The following is a 17,270-nucleotide window of genomic DNA, read 5'->3' on the forward strand; positions in this document are numbered from 1 at the left end:
GCAGAATTCTTGGTTCCATCAATCACAGCAAGTTGTGCAGGTCATGAAGCAGCAAAGCAACCCAACATCATCACACTACCACCACTATGTTTGACTGTTTGTATAATGTTCTTTTTCTGAAATGCTGTGTTACTTTTTCACCAGATGTAACGCAACAAGCACCTTTCAGAAGGTTCAACTTTCGTCTCGTCAGTCCATAGAATATTCTCCCAAAAGTCTTGGGGATCATTCAGATGTTTGTATGCAAAAATGAGACAAGCCTTTATGCTTTTTTTATGGTCAACAGTGATTAGCAACAGTTAATTCATGATGTAACAGGGGGGCTAATTATTCTGTCACACAGGGCCAGGTAGTTTGGGATAGCTTTTTTCCCTTCAAACAATAAATTATCAACTGCATTTTGTGTTTACTTTGGTTATCTTTGTCTAATATTTAAAAGTGTTTGATGGTCTTAAACATGTAAGTGGGGAAAATATGTATACTGTATATATAAAAAAGAATCTGAGACAGGCAAATACTTTTTCATGGCAATGCATATCAGTGGAACACCATATCTCAATACAGAGATTTGTGTGTGTGTGTGTGTGTGTGTGTGTGTGTGTGTCTGTGTCTGTGTGTCTGTCTGTCTGTCTGTCTGTGTGTCTGTCTGTGTGTCTGTATGTAGAACAGTATGCACAGTACCACTGATAGACTATATAGATGGTAATGAGTACAGTATGGAGCCTCAGCAGGGTGGAGATGAGGATGGCCTGGCTAGAGGAGCCTGGGATTGGAGCCTGCTCTGGAAGAGAGTACCACTTGGCCAAAGAGAGAAGGCCAAGAGAAAACATACCACCCAGCCTTACCGGTATATGTAAAATGCATTCAGCATGTTAAATCTTGTCCCTGTTCTTTTGTGTTTCTCTCTCCCACCCTTTAATCCCACCTGTGCTATCCTACACTGTGTCATGCTCTGTCTTGGTCTGCAACACCCTACCCCGCCTGTGCTTTACTGGCACTGCTGTCTGTATTTCCCCCCTTCATGTGCTTCACCCCTACACCTCTTCTCCCTGTGTTTCTTGTATGCATGGTCCTCACATACTATGTCAGAACGATCTGTACAGTGCCTCTGATCGACTCCATCCACGGCCAGAGGTTCACCATCGAATCCCAGGGTGGAGGAGACAGCGATGGTTTTGCTAGAGGGGCCTGGGATTGGAGCATGCTCTGGAAGAGAGTTCCTCTGGGAGACAGAGAAAAAAAACTCAGAAAAACTCAGACTGAACCATATAGGTACAGAATAACAATGCTTCCTCACTAATCTGAACTGGTGAATATATCCCTACTAACTAGAATCATTTCTTATGATATATCTGACAGTACAGTTTTTCTCAGCTGCTTTGGTACTGCTCAGATCGGAATTGAAATTCTCAAAACTACTTGCTGAATCTTCACATCATTGTGTCACTTGTGCACATCAAAAAAGCCGTTTCTCATTACTTTGAACAAGTTGCAAATGCTTTGGTATATTCATACAAATGATTATGTACAATTCTCTGCTGTTTCCTACATTATCAATTGCTTATGTCATGTTGATCAAATTGTATTATAATGGGTCCCTGTTAAATAGTCTCAACCCAACAACATTTAGGCGTTAGTTCATCACATAAGTCTTTATGACTTATGTATGTGGGAGATTGACATGGTTGAGCAAGTTGTCATAATATGTCAAGGATGTTTCTAAACATTTTCATTAGACTTTTTCTTTCGAAATCTGTCCTGAATTGGTTAATTGTTCCCAAATTAATCTTGATTTTCTCTAATGAAGGGAAATGTGTGAAGGCCTAGGGCAGGGGTCGGCAACCTTTAACACTCAAAGAGCCATTTCGACCCGTTTCCCACAGAAAACACCGGGAGCCGCAAAATCCTTTTGGCATTTAAAATGAAGACAACACTGCATATATCGCTTTTTTACCTCTATGCCCTTGTTAATCAGTCGTGATTAATTAATTACAAAGCCTCTAATTAGATTCATTTTTTTAATTGTGTCCTTCCACTAATATTTATCTTACCTGGTTAATGTCATTTTTGCTCCTGGACCTCATATGTTACGTAATGTTAGCTGGAAATCAATATTTTGCGAATGTCTATTTAACTTGTAAAATCTATTTATCTTAAGCTAATAACTTTACTCCGGTAAGTCGCTGCCCTATTTTCCAAGACGACACTACTCTGACTCTCTGACCTGCTGCCGTGTTCTTGCGAGTAACGTGTATTACCCTATCACGAGTACTTTTGAATCAAAGACAAGACGTGTCTTTCTTGGAGTGGAGCTTTAATATACAGGCTTGCCATTCTTGAGTACAAAACGATGTGAAACTACAGGTGTTGCTTCTCCATCTCCTCTGCATCAACCTTGCGCTCTCATGCATAGTCATGTCCCAGCCAGAGGAAAACCCCAGCAGCACATCCGGTGGAGTGACGCGTCAAAATAAGAGCGGTAATTTCACAATAAAACTCTATATTAAAATGCATTGAAACGCGCCTGAAAGGCAGAGCAATTTATTTTCCAACAGAGGGCTGAAAGAGCCGCATGCGGCTCCGGAGCCGCGGGTTGCCGACCCCTGGCCTAGGGTTTTCTGAAATCGCTCAGATGCAAGAGAAGATACTTGTGATGTGGATGAGAATTTATGGCCCAACAGACAGGAACGTCAAGAGGTGTAGGAAGACTGCACTGTAATTCCTACAGCACTGCATGTACAGTTTTCTCTAAGGAGATTGTCATATGTTCACATTTCTACTTTTGTTTTTGTTTTTTCTTTGTGCTATGCAGTGTTTTTCCTTTCTGTATGGCAATGATGTGGTCTGTCAGCAAAATACAATACAAACAGTAAAAGCGTAAATGTAAATCTTGCCCAGTCTCCTGCAATCAATCTCCCACATACACTAAGGTGTAACTTGCAATTTACAATAATTGTCATCAAAACGTTAGCCATAGTTTACATCAGAACATCCCTCAAGTACACTGTTATAATGACAACATGACTAAGCAATTTAACAGGTCTTATCCATACACAATGACACAAGGACTTGTCATTCTGATGGCACTGACATTTTCATTGACACATTTTTACTTTAAAAAGATGAAATAAGGATTTTGAGCAAGAGACTGGCTTTTGCAGGTAATCCATGGTGTTTTGCTGTTGGTACTAATTGTTTTGAGAAATGCACTTACTGTTTTGAATGTCGAGGATGATTGGAGAAATGTACCAAGGCGACTGAGAAAAACTGTAAAGGCGCGTATCCACTAGATGCATCCCCGCAAGGCAATGCACCGCGTCTGAAAATCACACAGGCGGTCACCGGCGGACCACAACATTGTCACATGACAGCGCTCGAGCAACACCGGGCCTCTACATGGTCACGTGACCGAGCTTTCTACTTGACAGTCCGGCAGGCATGTCGGATAAACACTGCAGCTCAGCTCCATACTTTCCCTTTTATTTCAGAAACACTTAAGCGAAAATTATTTCTGAAAGCATTTGAGGGGACAAATAATCTGTGCAGAAGCTTAATCTGTCCTCTTTTTAAGATCACCAACAGCAAGTTTAGGTGTTTGAGGACGGTTTCACAATGCGTGAAATCTCCGTACGCTGCATTGAATTTGCATAAAGTAGAAGTCGAGTCTGCTCTATGCAAATGAGCTACGACCCGGCCCGGGTAAGCACACCGGATGGCAGCTAGAAACACACCGCAGCCGGACCAGCGTGCCACATGCGGTGCGTGTTTTCGAAATAAAAGAGAAAGTTTGTGGCTGAGCCGCTGTGTTTATCCGACACACCATCAAGGTGAAAGCTCGGTCACGTAACCACGTAGTGGCCTGCCGTTGCTCGAGCGCTGTCACATGACAATGTTGTGGTCCGCTTGTGACCCATAGCCATCCATGCGATTTTCAGATGCGGTGGGTTGCTGTGTGAGAAAATCACAACTAGCGGACATACACCTTAAGACTTGTGCTTTATTGACTATGAAAAAAAATGCTCAGAACATAACTTCAAAAATAGAAATGTCACGACCTAAGTCATGCATAGCAGGACTTGAGGTTATCCTGGTAACTTAAATTTTAACTCTGGAGTTTCAATACTACAACAGTGATTCAGTTCTTACTTTGGTACATCTCCATGGGAATTTGCACTGAATGGTTAACGTGCTCCAGCGCAGGTTATGTTCCAGATAAGAGATCAGTGCATATATAAGTACCTCCTATTGATCAGTCACTTCCCTTGATCAGTTCACCTCAGAAGGTCCAGCAGAGCTCAGTGCACAGACACTGAGAGAAAAAGCTATGACTTTTTAGAGAGGCAGTAATCCTAAAACAAATACTGTTCAGAAGACATTAAAGCCTTATAACCCACTGTTGACCTTAAAATATTGACAATAAGCCTATTTATCAATTTGAATTAGGATTTTACATTTGTTCGTTAATCACTCCTAAAACAGTTTAGGCAGCTGAAAGAATAAGTCTTAAAGTGTCTTATAGCCAAATGAACAAGACTTAATGTGAAGCTACTGAATTCATCCATTTAAGCTGCAACAGTTGTGCCTTTTAACCTGAATTACATTTTAAACTTGAAGCAATATAAATGTTACACACTAGAAGAACACATCTAAGCAACATGTTCATTCATCAGAATACACAGTTGTAATTATAGCCAGATCTACTCATGCCCTAATAAATTGGTAGTGATAGTAATAAGCCTGTTCACATTCAAACAGTCTGCGGTAGCTTGCTGCTTTCCTTCTGCTTTATCTTCTTCAGCTGTGTTACTTTCAGTCTGTACTGTTAGTTTAAAATCTTGGTATTTCTCTAATATTTGCTCTTTGTTTGTGAAATATGTCACTCTGGTGCCAGTAGACCTAATCCATGTCTGTGATTGGTAACCTTTTGCCATCTCTGCCTTTTTCATGTGAACACACTTGGAGGTAGATTCACAAACCCTGAGTTAACATATTGAGCTGATAACCAGCTTAGTAAGACTGCTTATACCGATTATGATTGTTAGGTTGAATGAAGCCAGATAACAAAAAGATACCCTGGGTATGTTCAACTGCTGTTGATTACAAATTACAAACTCTTCATTTATTCAAATTTGAAAAACTTAAATTGTACAACTTTCTCCCTTTGATAGTAGTTCATGACTGCCCTAACCACTGGTTGATAGATAGATAGATAGATAGATAGATAGATAGATACTTTATTAATCTCCAAAGAGAAATTCACAGAAAGAATAAGAGCACACTGAGCTGCTGCTGGTGAGGCTGCCACTTGCGTCGGCGCCAGGTGAAAAAACCAGTTGCTTTCTACTGTTGGAAGTAAATAGTTTTCACCACAGTGTTGTTTCACCTCATTTGTTCAATCTATGAGATTTGCACTCAAGCGTGTACTACTCTTAGTCTTACATTTCAACCCTCTTAAACTGCATGGACTTTAAAGGGCTCTGGTAACATGACTGCAATGCTTTGAGTGGGAGATAATTAGATCCGAAACCAAAAGCCACGTAAATTTGGTTGGGACATTTTGTTGGGTTGACAGGTTAGCTTCTGGTGTGAATCGGGTTCGGACTGGGGCACCATCATCCCCACTTTCCCCCAACCACTTTTTCATTTGTCATGCATTGCTGTCATACTTTTCCTTTCCTTGCTTTCACTAATTTTTCATTTTGCTTTAGTTGTTTCTCTGCCAGTTTGATTGTCTGCTCCCTGGTTTCTCATTATTAATGTACGGCTGTGCTTAATGGCTGTGTAGATGCCAGTTTTAGGACAGAATTCAATTGAAATTGTCATTGTAGTGTCTGATGTTCAGACCAGTTTGATTGAGTAGATGATGTGATCCATTGATTTTCACTAATAGCTGGAACTCCTGTTAACTTTCAGTGTGAATAATAATGTCGAACTGTGCAGTGATGCACCTGTTTGAATGTTTGTATGTCTGCTTGTGGATGTGTGTGTCTGTCTTTATACCTGTAGGTCTCCAGCCATGGCAGGAGGTCTCTTTGCTATAGAGAGAGACTTCTTCTTTGAGCTGGGTCTGTATGACCCAGGGCTTCAGATATGGGGAGGAGAGAATTTTGAAATATCATACAAGGTAGACATAAAATAGTCCAGTTTGTACACACTGATGGCTTCCCACACATCGTTCAAATGCTTTGGGATTTTTTGTTTACATTTTTTCCTCTGTTTATGTAGATTTGGCAGTGTGGTGGACAACTACTCTTTGTACCATGTTCTCGTGTCGGCCATATCTACAGACTTCAGGGATGGCAAGGCAACCCCCCGCCTGCACATGTTGGATCGTCACCCACTTTGAAGGTAAAAGAGTTTCTCTTTTGAAATACCATTAGCCAGACACATAAAACTGTGCAGACTTACAGCTAAAACTATGTACACAAAAATGCAGAAACATAATTTTCATCACAATTACAGAGCCATGAATAAGCCTTATACTTATACTGAAACTGGATGTACCGACACAAGTCTGACGGCTCATTACTGCTTCCACAGTTGGCAACAGAATGTATCATGGTGTCATTGTGGGGAAAAAATGGCAAACAGCATTGCTAGAACACACACACACAAAGGGCAAAGTAACAAAGTACCAACGGAAAATCAGCTATACTACAACAGCAGCAGTAGTCCAAGAGTTGCTGGCTATAAGACAAACAGAGAGAGCAGCCAGTGGAACTGCAACAAGAGAAACAAGAGTTAGGCAGAGTTCACATGGAACACACAGCAGAATGTGTATAGAGCCAAGCACTAACTGCATGGGCAGAAGCTACGATCTGACATGGAGTGGAATAAAGAGCCAATCTTTATGGCAGAGGTGATCAGACAGGTGCGCTGTGCCGCAGCTGCCCAGAGTTACTGCTGTTTGATTAGAAAGTGGTTACAGCCACATGAAAGAGCGGCACAGATTAGACAAAGAGCTGAGCAGAGTGGGAGGGATGGAAACATGAGGAAAAAAGAAGGAATAGAATCAGGTGGGGGCAGATGCTGGGACTGGGGAGAGGGCCCTGACAATCCCCATGGAGGACGGAACTGGTGGCAAGGATCAAGGCAACAAGGAGGGAAATTAACCAGCTTTCAAAACTACAGAAAAATGTGATGAAGAAAAGACTACCCAGGAAATATAACAAGCAACAAAGGCTCACAATTCTGGCCATCAATCTGAAGAGGTACCCTAGAAACGCAGAAGCCATAACGATCAACAGGATGTTGTTACCATTCAAACTGTCAGGGGGAGGAAAATGAGAGAAGAACAGACCCACTCAGGACTGTGAGTGAACAGTACTGGAAAACTATATGAGAGACTTTGCATAATGAAAACATTTCCCACACATGATTGGTAATTATAAAAGAAGAATGTGAGAATACCAGGATGTATGTTTGTATGTGTGTGTATATATATATATATATATATATATATATATATATATATATATATATATATACCAGGCTTTGCAAAAGTTCTGTTACACTCGGTTTCATGATCTTTAGAGACGTTTACATGTCGGAGTGAAAAATTCCATTAAATAAACTGAAAGTTCTACCTTATAGGCAGGTGTCCTTAATACAAATTTTTTTCTCCGGTGAAGTTGTATCAAGATGGAAGTCAAAAGAGTTGAGATATCTGCTCTCCTTTGTGCTGAACATCAGCCGGATGACCGTCCACAGAGTCGCGGAGAGGCTAAAGAATGGTGAAGATCTTTCAGGTCTTCACCATTCTTGATAGATCACTGAGAGATCTTCACCATTCTTGAGCCTCTCTGTGGACGGTCATCCGGCTGATGTTCAGCTGCTTGGCTCTGTCAGACTTGTTGTGGCCAACAATGTGTGTATATATATATATATATATATATATATACACACACTGCTCAAAAAAATTAAAGGAACACTTTTTAATCTAAGTATTGCATCAAGTTAGTCAAACGTGGAATACTGATCTGGTCAAGTAAGTAACAGAGGTCAGTTTCAGCTGCTTTGGTGTTCATGAAATTAACAACAGGTGCACTAGAGGGGTAACAATGAGACAAGCCCTAAAACAAGAATGAGTTTACAGGTGAAGGCCACTGACATTTTTTTCCTTCCTAATGTTTTCTGACTGTTTTTCACTAGTTTTGCATTTGGCTAGGGTCAGAGTCACTTCTGGTAGCATGGGGCGATACCTGGACCCTACAGAGGTTGTACAGACAGTCCAACTCCTCCAGGATGGCACATCGGTGTGTGCCATTGCCAGAAGGTTTGCTGTGTGCAGCACAGTCTCAACAGCATTGAGGAGATTCCAGGAGACAGACAGTTAGTCTAAGAGAGCTGGACAGGACCGTAGAAGGTCCTCAACCGATCAGCAGGACAGGTATCTGCTCCTTTGTGCAAGGAGGAACAGGATGAGCACTGCAATAGCTCTACAAAATGACGTCCGGCAGAACACTGGTGTGAATGTCTCTGACCAAACAATCAGAAAGAGATGTAATGAGTGTGGTCTGAGGGCCCACCGTCCTCTAGTGGGCCCTGTGCTCTCTGACCGGCACCGTGAAGCTTGGTTGACATTTGCCATAGAACACAGGAATTGGCAGGTCCACCACTGGCGTCCTGTGCTTTTCACAGATGAGAGCAGGTTCACCCTGAGCACATGTGACAGACGTGACAGAGTCTGGAGACGCCGTGGAGAACGTTCTGCTGCCTGCAACATCCTCCAGCATGACCGGTTTGGCAGTGGGTCAGTAATGGTGTGGGGTGGCATTTCTTTGGAGGGCTGCACAGCCCTCCATGTGCTCGCCAGAGGTAGCCTGACTGCCATTAGGTACCGAGATGAGATCCTCAGACCCCTTGTGAGACCATATGCTGGTGTGGTTGGGCCTGGGTTCCTCCTAATGCAAGACAATGCTAGACCTCATGTGGCTGGAGTGTGTCAGCAGTTCCTGCAACACGAAGGCATTGATGTTATGGACTGGCCCGCCTGTTCCCCAGACCTGAATCCAATTGAGCACATCTGGGACATCATGTCTCGGTCCATCCACCAACGCCAAGTTGGACCACAGACTGTCCAGGAGTTGGCGGATGCTTTAGTCCAGGTATGGGAGGAGATCCCTCAGGAGAACATCTGCCGCCTCATCAGGAGCATGCCCAAGCATTGTAGGGAGGTCATACAGGCACGTGGAGGCCACACACACTACTGAGCCTCATTTTGACTTGTTTAAAGGACATTACATCAAAGTTGGATCAGCCTGTAGTGTGTTTTTCCACTTTAATTTTGAGTATAACTCCAAATCCAGACCTCCATGGGTTGATGCATTTGATTTTCATTGATAATTTTTGTGTGATTTTGTTGTGGGCACATTCAACTATGGAAAGAACAAAGTATTTAATAAAAATATATCATTCATTCAGATCTACAATGTCTTACTTTAGTGTTCCCTTTATTTTTTTGAGCTGTGTGTGTGTGTATCTATCTATCTATCTATCTATCTATCTATCTATCTATCTATCTATCTATCTATCTATCTATCTATATATCTATCTATCTATCTATATATATATATACTCACAATAAGTTAGGGATATTGTGAGGTCCTCATTGAATTTCAGACATAAGGTATTTCTTTTACTTAGTAATTTTGGGGATAAGGAGGCAATTGTATTAAGATGCTAGACACACCTCATTTTATATTTTCCACATTATACTGTGTGCAGTGCGCCTTATATATTGAGGCCAATACATAAAGACAACCCTTTTCAATGTGACATGAATTTCAGCATTCTGGGGGTATAAAAAGCTGCTATTGTCAGTAAGTCATTCCCAGTTCATCATTCAAGCAGCCATGAACACACGATGTCATTTAACGGACGAGCAGCGCCACCTGGCCATAGCACGCCTTCAGGTCGGTAGCAGGCAGTCAGATGTTGCTTGTGAACTTGGTGTGTCTCAAAGTTTCATCAACAGACTTGCAGCAAGACTCAGAACTACTGGCAGTGTTGGTGACAGACCCAGGAGTGATGGACTGCAATGATGATCAGTGCCTAAGGACCTATGCACTCAGACACCGTGATGCAACTGCCACACAGCTGCAGGCCTGTTTACGAGAAGTGAGGGGTACTAGGGTTTCCAGACAAACCATTTGCAACCGACTCCACCGCTTTGGCTTGAACGCCAGACGACTGTTGCAGGTGACTCCACTGACACCAAGACACCGCTGTGACCTTTTGCAGTGGGCATAAGATCATGTGACCTGGACAATGCAGCGGTGGTCTACCGTTTTGTTCACTGATGAATGTCGGGTCACCTTGCACACAAATGCGTTGCTGGAGAAGGCAAGGTGAGCGATACGCCACGATCAACATGGTCCCCAGGGTTCACTTTAGTGGAGGAGGTGCAACAGTCTTGGCAGGCATCAGCAGTCAGCGCAAAACAGATTTGGTGATTGTAGATGGCTCAGTCACTGCAGGTTCTTACCTCAGAGACATCATCCCCCAATTCTGCCAGCATACCCCCAACTTTCTGTTCATGGATGATAATGCTCTACCACATGTTGCCAAAATTGTCACAGCTGGACTTCAGGAAAACGGAATGCCTCGTATGGTATGGCCAACAATGTTCCCTGACCTGAACCCCATAGAGCACGTTTGGGACCAGCTGAAGCACCGACTAGATGCTCGTACCTCACCCTCACGTGACCTGGCAGAACTGCGTGTAGCACTTGTGGAGGAGTGGAATGCATTGCCTCAGAACAACATCATGAGGCTAGTTAAGAGCATGAGACATCGCTGTCAAGCTGTCATTGCAGCAAATGGTGGAAACACCCGCTACTGACTTTGTCAGTTTCGGTTATTTGGGGCTATCTCTGTTATTGTCTAAATTGTTGGGGTAGTAAATATTGCACTAATGAAAATGGTGCTTCTTCTCATTCATTAATAGTAATATCAAAGGGACCTATTACTTGAAACAGGAAAAACACTCATGTAAATAGCAATATCAATAATTTATTGTGAGTAGTGTATTTGGTGTTCTGATATCTGATGAAAAATACAATACCAGGCAATGGCTGGCACCTGATTCCCCTACAAAAAATAAATGGATTGAAGTGAACAAAATTAACATAATGAAAAAATTACTTTCTCAGTCCGTGAACAAATTTGTGAAATTATAGTCAAAATGGATTTCACACGTGCAGCTGTCACAACCACACCCAACATAGGTGACGAATTTGTGCATCCTTTGTGGATGGGTGGACAAAACTGGGTGGACGGAATACTGCCTTGCCTTCTTTATTTAAAAGAGGGACACTTTTGATTTTCTATTGTCTATTAATTCATTCATTTTTCTTTCTTATAATGGATAAAGCTCTACAAGCACCCTGTTTCTAAGCACTTTTGTCAATGTACATCCCCTTGTTGACTTTATAAAATACTTTTTTGACTTGTTTGAAATTATATCATAACAAAAGGATTAGGAGAAGTCTGAACCCCTTTTCGACCTAGCTGGTTCCAGTGCTAGTTAGGAGCCAGTGCCTGACTTAGCACCGGTTCTTTGTGTTTCCACCACACAAGCACGGGCTCCAGGCTCCAAAAACTGGTGCTTTTCAGACACCAATTCTTCGCTTGGCCAGAGTTGAGAATTGAGTACGTCATGGGCTGGGGGTGGGGTTATGGTGATCAATGATCAACGGTGGAAACACAGAACCACCACTTTTAAACACCTGAGCAAGTAGTAGTAGTAGTATAGTGCTAGTGTTTAGTGTTAGTATTTTGAAAACGGGTAAATATGGATGCCACACTGGAAAAAATGCCCCTCTCAAAACAAGAAAAAGAAACTTATTTCAAGAACTTTTAACTTGAAATAAGTGGAAAATCTGCCAATAGAACATCTGAAAAATGGCTTGGTAAGATTTCGTGAAATAAGATATGATATTTAGAATCTTGAGATTTTAAAATTAGCTGGGAAAACTTATTTTAAGCTCTATTTTACCAGGATTGTCACGCTTAGGTGTCTTAAAATAAGCCAGATAGGCTAAAAAAAAACCAAAAAAAAAAACTGTTTTTCACTCAAAAATAGATTTTCGCTTTCATGTAACCTCCTGATTTGAGATGTATTAACACTCTTGCTGTCTTCATTTAAGGGCACCAAAAAATATTGTTTCCTTGTCTGAAAAAAATCCAAAAATTCAGCAAAAAAATCCCCAAATTTCTGAAAATTTGCAAAACCTTCAGGAGGAAAATTCCAAAAATTCCTTAAAAATTTCCCTTAAAAGTTTTTTTTTTTTTTAATCCCTCAAATTTGACAAGAAAATTCTTGTAAATATTTTCAAAAAATTAGTAAAAATCTTCCCAAAAAATCCTAAAAATATCTGAAGTGAATACATATATATCAGTATAACTTCTAATATTTTCTTAAGAACATTTTTTGTGTGAATGTTCTTACGAAACATTTATAATATTGCTTTTTTTTGCATGTTTCAATGTTCAAAGATTTCCCAAAAATACTTAAAATGTGGACATCAGAAGTTTCACTGTGAAATTTTTTTTTTTTTTCCCCACATTTTCGAACTTCAAAACGGGTCAGTTTTGACGATGGTTAAACTTATTTTGAGGTTTTTTTTTAAATTCTACTCAAAACAAGATATTTTCAAGATTTTATTTGACCTAAAATATTTAAGATGCATTGTCTTAAAACAAGTCCCTCCATCTGCTGAAATGTCATTTGTTAAGAGAATTTATCTTAAATCCAGTGGGATGAGACATTTTGACTAAAAATAAGACAGTAGCTTGATTGCAGATGTGCACAGGCAACAGCTGACCTCTGCCTTGCAATTAAACTTAAGACCATCTATAAAGATAAACATAAATATCATCAACTTATTGTGTTTGTTAAACCGCTTGTAATGGATGCAAACGTAGTCGAAGCTTAGTCGCCAAGCTAACGCTAACACATTCACTGTTAAGAATCAAAACATCTTTGACAATTACCTGTCTTCTCAAATGTAGTTGCCATTGTCTGACTATGATGAAGACAGGTAGCTGCTAACAGTGTGATTATTTGTTTCTGGATCGCAATGCAGACTTGCAAAGTCAGGAACAACACTTGCATGGTTATGATGTGCGAACGTTGTTGAACAGTCACACATGCGGTGACGTACTGACGTTTTATGGTGACGTAATGACATAGCTCTGACTTGATTGCTTGTTCAGTGGAAAAGCAATCTGGTTCTTAGGAGGCACGTGATTTGAACCAACTAAGCACAAGCACTGAACTAGAATCTGATTGTTTTTGGTCAAAAAGGGGTATAAAAGAAACTGTCCTGTATGCAAAGATGTAAGGGTGATACTTTCCAGTAAGATGTCTTCTGTTTATGATAAATTCTTTTGGTTGAATGACTGAACAATTTGAGCTATGATTTTGAAGGGGAACCTTTTTCATGTCAGATTTGTTTGCCAGGCCTGGGAAAGAAAGCAACATATTTTGTTTGAGAATTGAGCAGCAGAATAATGTACGTTTTGGATGTATTGCTTCATTGTTAGTATATGGATGTCTTGTAAACCCATGGGTTGGGCACAATTGTGTGCATGACATGAAAATAAAAAAGCAATCAATCATGTCGCATGTTTTTTGCGACATGAAATTAGACCTACTGCATCCTCATTATGTTGTAGCTTCAAATGCAGAATGATTTCATGTGATTTGATGCATAGTGGTTTAGTTCATCAAGTGTCATTTCATGGATGATATTTAAAAACATTTAATCTCATACACAGAGAGGAAAATTTTTATTCAATGGTTTCATTGTTTTCCATGATTTTTTTAGAAATTCATGAAAGCTGTCCGAAAATCCAGAAACGCACTCTATAAATAAATTGTCATGATAATTAGATGTATTATTCCATATTATTAGCTAATTTGTATGTGTAGGTAGACACATTTTTTCAGCTAATGCTTTTGTGTTACTTGTGTCTATGTACAGAACTATGTTCGTGTGGTGGAGGTTTGGTGGGATGAATATAAGGACTACTTCTATGCTAGCCGTCCTGAAACTCTCACGCTGGCCTATGGAGACATAGGTGATCTTAAACGCTTCAGGTACATGCATACTTTTTTCTTTTGTTTCACTTGATTAATTTGATTCCTTGCACATCTACAGTCCGCTGTGTACACTGCCATTTTGGAGACTCGGTGTCAGACAAAAAATTACAAAATAGAGAGCACCGTTTAAGAAATCTCTGCCGTCTGGAGCTTTGGCAACCAAAATCAGTTGGCATCCAAATTCTGACAGTGTCATGAGGTTATAAACAACCAGTCAGAATATTGCTTTAACTAACTAGTGAGCTAGTGCATTGCTTCTGTAAATAACATAGTTATCTCAAACTTCTTTTGCAAAATGTGCTGTCAGTGTTACTGTATTTTTCCTGCATGGAAGCTCTGAGATTTCTTCATCCCCGTCAATCTTTCATAGTGAAGAGAGCAACTACAAGAGCTGCTTGTTCTATGGAATAACAGACAGATTACATATTTTGATGATGTTTCTTTGCTTACTCTTTTTTTAAAAATCTATTTATATTGTAGATTTATGACTCAGTCACTATCTGACGAGAAGCAACATGAATGTTGTGCATTCTGACAGACTGTAAACAAAATTATACTGGAGCCTCTTGCTGTCAAGGAATGATCCTGGAAATTTGTTTTTACACTGTGTATTACCGCACTTTTTTTTACAGGGAGGAGCATCGATGCAAAAGTTTCCAGTGGTTCATGGAGGAAATAGCATATGACATTCCACTGCACTACCCTCTTCCTCCTAAAAATGTGGAGTGGGGGGAGGTAAGTGCATGCATGCACGCACGCACAGACACACCAACTCACACTTTCACTATGTCTTGTCATTTCTAGACCGTTCATTCCAATGATTACCTTTCTGATATGTTCAGATTCGAGCCTTTGAGACAAGTTACTGTATTGACAGTATGGGACACACAAATGGAGGAAACGTGGAAATAGGCCCATGCCACAGAATGGGAGGCAACCAGGTAATTTCTCAGTGCTTCAAGCAGTGTGTTGCTTTCTCCACTGTAGTTTAGCTAAGTCCTGGTGGAGATGATCTTTATGCGCTTTGTTACTGTGAGACAGAGAGTAACTTTAGTTTTTACAAAACAGTGGCTATGATCATCTTTAGAAAGCTGGCTGAATTCTGAGTTTGAACTCTGGGTTAAACCATTACTGAAGACATTCACTCTGTGTTAAAGGTACAATATGATGGAAATTCACTTTTATTGTATATTATCATTATTACTGTGATACAGGTTTACTTAGTGAATGAGCAAAGTCTTCGAGGGGTCTAAGGACACCCTGAAACTGTAACCAAATGGAGAGGATGCAGAGTTGTCTAGATTCCTGTAGCTTGTGGTAAGGTTTGGCCTCAGGGCATCTAATACTTTCCGAGTCTATGAGATGACATTTTTGGTTCTACATGTGTGTGTGTGTGTGTGTGTGTGTGTGTGTACGTACGTACGTACGTACGTCTGTGTCTGCCTGTATGTTTCTGTGTGTAGTTGTTCCGTATTAATGAAGCCAACCAGCTGATGCAGTATGACCAATGCCTGACCAGAGGAGATAATTCAGCTGTCATCATCACACACTGTGACCAGAACCAGCACACTGTATGGAAATACTTTAAGGTGAGACCCACAGAAGTTCTCCCTTAGCCTGCTGTTCAAAATAAAACAATTTGACTTTCATTGCGTTTTGATGTTGCGCTAACCAATGTGTGCGGACACAAAGTGATGAGAGTACACTAATTAGTGTGAGACAAAAGAGACAAAAAACAGTAAACATTTAGCAGTGAAAAAGAATTCACTTGCTTTCCCTTTTCCTCTCTGTTCCCCTCTGCCTCTACAGGATCTCCATCGATTTACTCATGTGCCAACAGGTAAATATCTACACTGATGTTTACATGCTGTATTTACAGGACTAAATTCTGGTCATCACTGATGACCGTCATGACAAGGAAGATTAATTTTAATTTTAATGCTTTCTCAAAAATTTGAAAGGCCACAAGTAGCTTGTGCTCTAATGATTTTTAGAGGCTAGCAGCTGTTTTATAAAGTGAAAGGTTCATGTCTGTTGCACTGCTGAATACACGCACACACCTGTGATGTAGTTAGATACTTTACATCACAGGTTGAGGACAGAACATACGGTGACAAATATGTGGACATCGACACAATTTTCAGCATTTTGGCTCTGTACAGCACCACAATGGATTTTAAATGAAACAATTAAGATGTAGATAAGTTAGATTGATTAAACCTTTATTGGTCCCGCAACAGAGAAATTTTCAGTGTTACAGCAGCAGATAGTAAATAAAAAAAAACAGTACAAAGAAAGAGAGCATACAATGCCCATAGTGCACATATATAAGTAGGTACTTTCTCCTTACAGAACAAATATAAATGTTTATATATCTGAAGTGCAGACTTTCAGCTTTAATGTGAGGGTATTACATCCAAATCAAGTGAACAGTGTAGGAATTACAACACATTTTATATGTGCCCTCCAACTTATTGAAAGATCAAAGGTAAACTATCATAAACATGAATCAAATTGTCACTTTTAGTATTTGATTGCAAATCCTTTGTGGTCAGTGACGGCCTGAAGTCTGTAACCCATAGATGACATCACCAGATGCTGGATTTGGTCCCCAGTGATGCTCTGCCAAGCCTCTACTGCTGCTGTCTTCACTTCCTGCTTGTTCTTGGTGCATTATCTCTTCAGTTTTGTCTTTAGCAAGTGAATTGCGTGCTCAGTTGGATTCATGTCAGGTGGTTGACATGGCGCATGAAGAATATTCCAACTCTTTGCTGTAAAAACACTCTTTGCTTTCACAGTATGCTTCGGGACGATGCTGTCTGCACTGTAAAGCGCCGTCCAATGAGTTCTGAAGCATTTGGCTGAATATGAGCAGAAAATATTGCCCAAAGCACTTTAGAATTCATCCTGCTGCTTTTGTCAGAAGTCACATCATCAATAAATATAAGAGAACCAGCTCCATTGGCAGCCATACAGACCCACGACATTACACTACCACAAGATGAGGTCATCTGTTTGATGTCTTGAGCAGTTCCTTCTCTTTGCCATAATATTCTCTTCCCATCATTCTGGTACAGGTTGATTTTGTCTCATCTGTCTGTAGGATGTTGTTCCACAGACTCTTTTGCTTGTTTTGTTTTTTTTGGGTTAACTCTAATCTGGC

General features: G+C 40.5%; 2 protein-coding genes across 3 annotated transcripts in view; both read left to right on the plus strand.

Annotated features, from left to right (window-relative positions):
- Positions 1-17,270, plus strand: part of galnt7 (UDP-N-acetyl-alpha-D-galactosamine: polypeptide N-acetylgalactosaminyltransferase 7) — a 61,728-nt gene that overhangs the window by 41,496 nt on the left and 2,962 nt on the right. The window contains exons 7-14 of one of the 2 annotated variants that reach the window (XM_051945638.1): positions 1,090-1,272; positions 6,007-6,124; positions 6,226-6,348; positions 13,989-14,104; positions 14,740-14,842; positions 14,950-15,048; positions 15,571-15,696; positions 15,917-15,947. In XM_051945638.1, coding sequence (XP_051801598.1) covers positions 1,090-1,272; positions 6,007-6,124; positions 6,226-6,348; positions 13,989-14,104; positions 14,740-14,842; positions 14,950-15,048; positions 15,571-15,696; positions 15,917-15,947 — 899 coding nt within the window. Of the gene's footprint in view, positions 1-664; positions 848-1,089; positions 1,273-6,006; positions 6,125-6,225; positions 6,349-13,988; positions 14,105-14,739; positions 14,843-14,949; positions 15,049-15,570; positions 15,697-15,916; positions 15,948-17,270 lie in introns of both variants that reach the window. The other variant, XM_051945637.1, reaches the window with a different exon arrangement.
- The window catches only part of LOC127533172 (uncharacterized), a 173,980-nt gene that overhangs the window by 31,317 nt on the left and 125,393 nt on the right, over positions 1-17,270 (plus strand). The gene's annotated exons all lie outside the window — the stretch shown is intronic.

Source organism: Acanthochromis polyacanthus, chromosome 3, assembly GCF_021347895.1.
Source record: "Acanthochromis polyacanthus isolate Apoly-LR-REF ecotype Palm Island chromosome 3, KAUST_Apoly_ChrSc, whole genome shotgun sequence".
NCBI lineage: Eukaryota > Metazoa > Chordata > Actinopteri > Pomacentridae > Acanthochromis > Acanthochromis polyacanthus.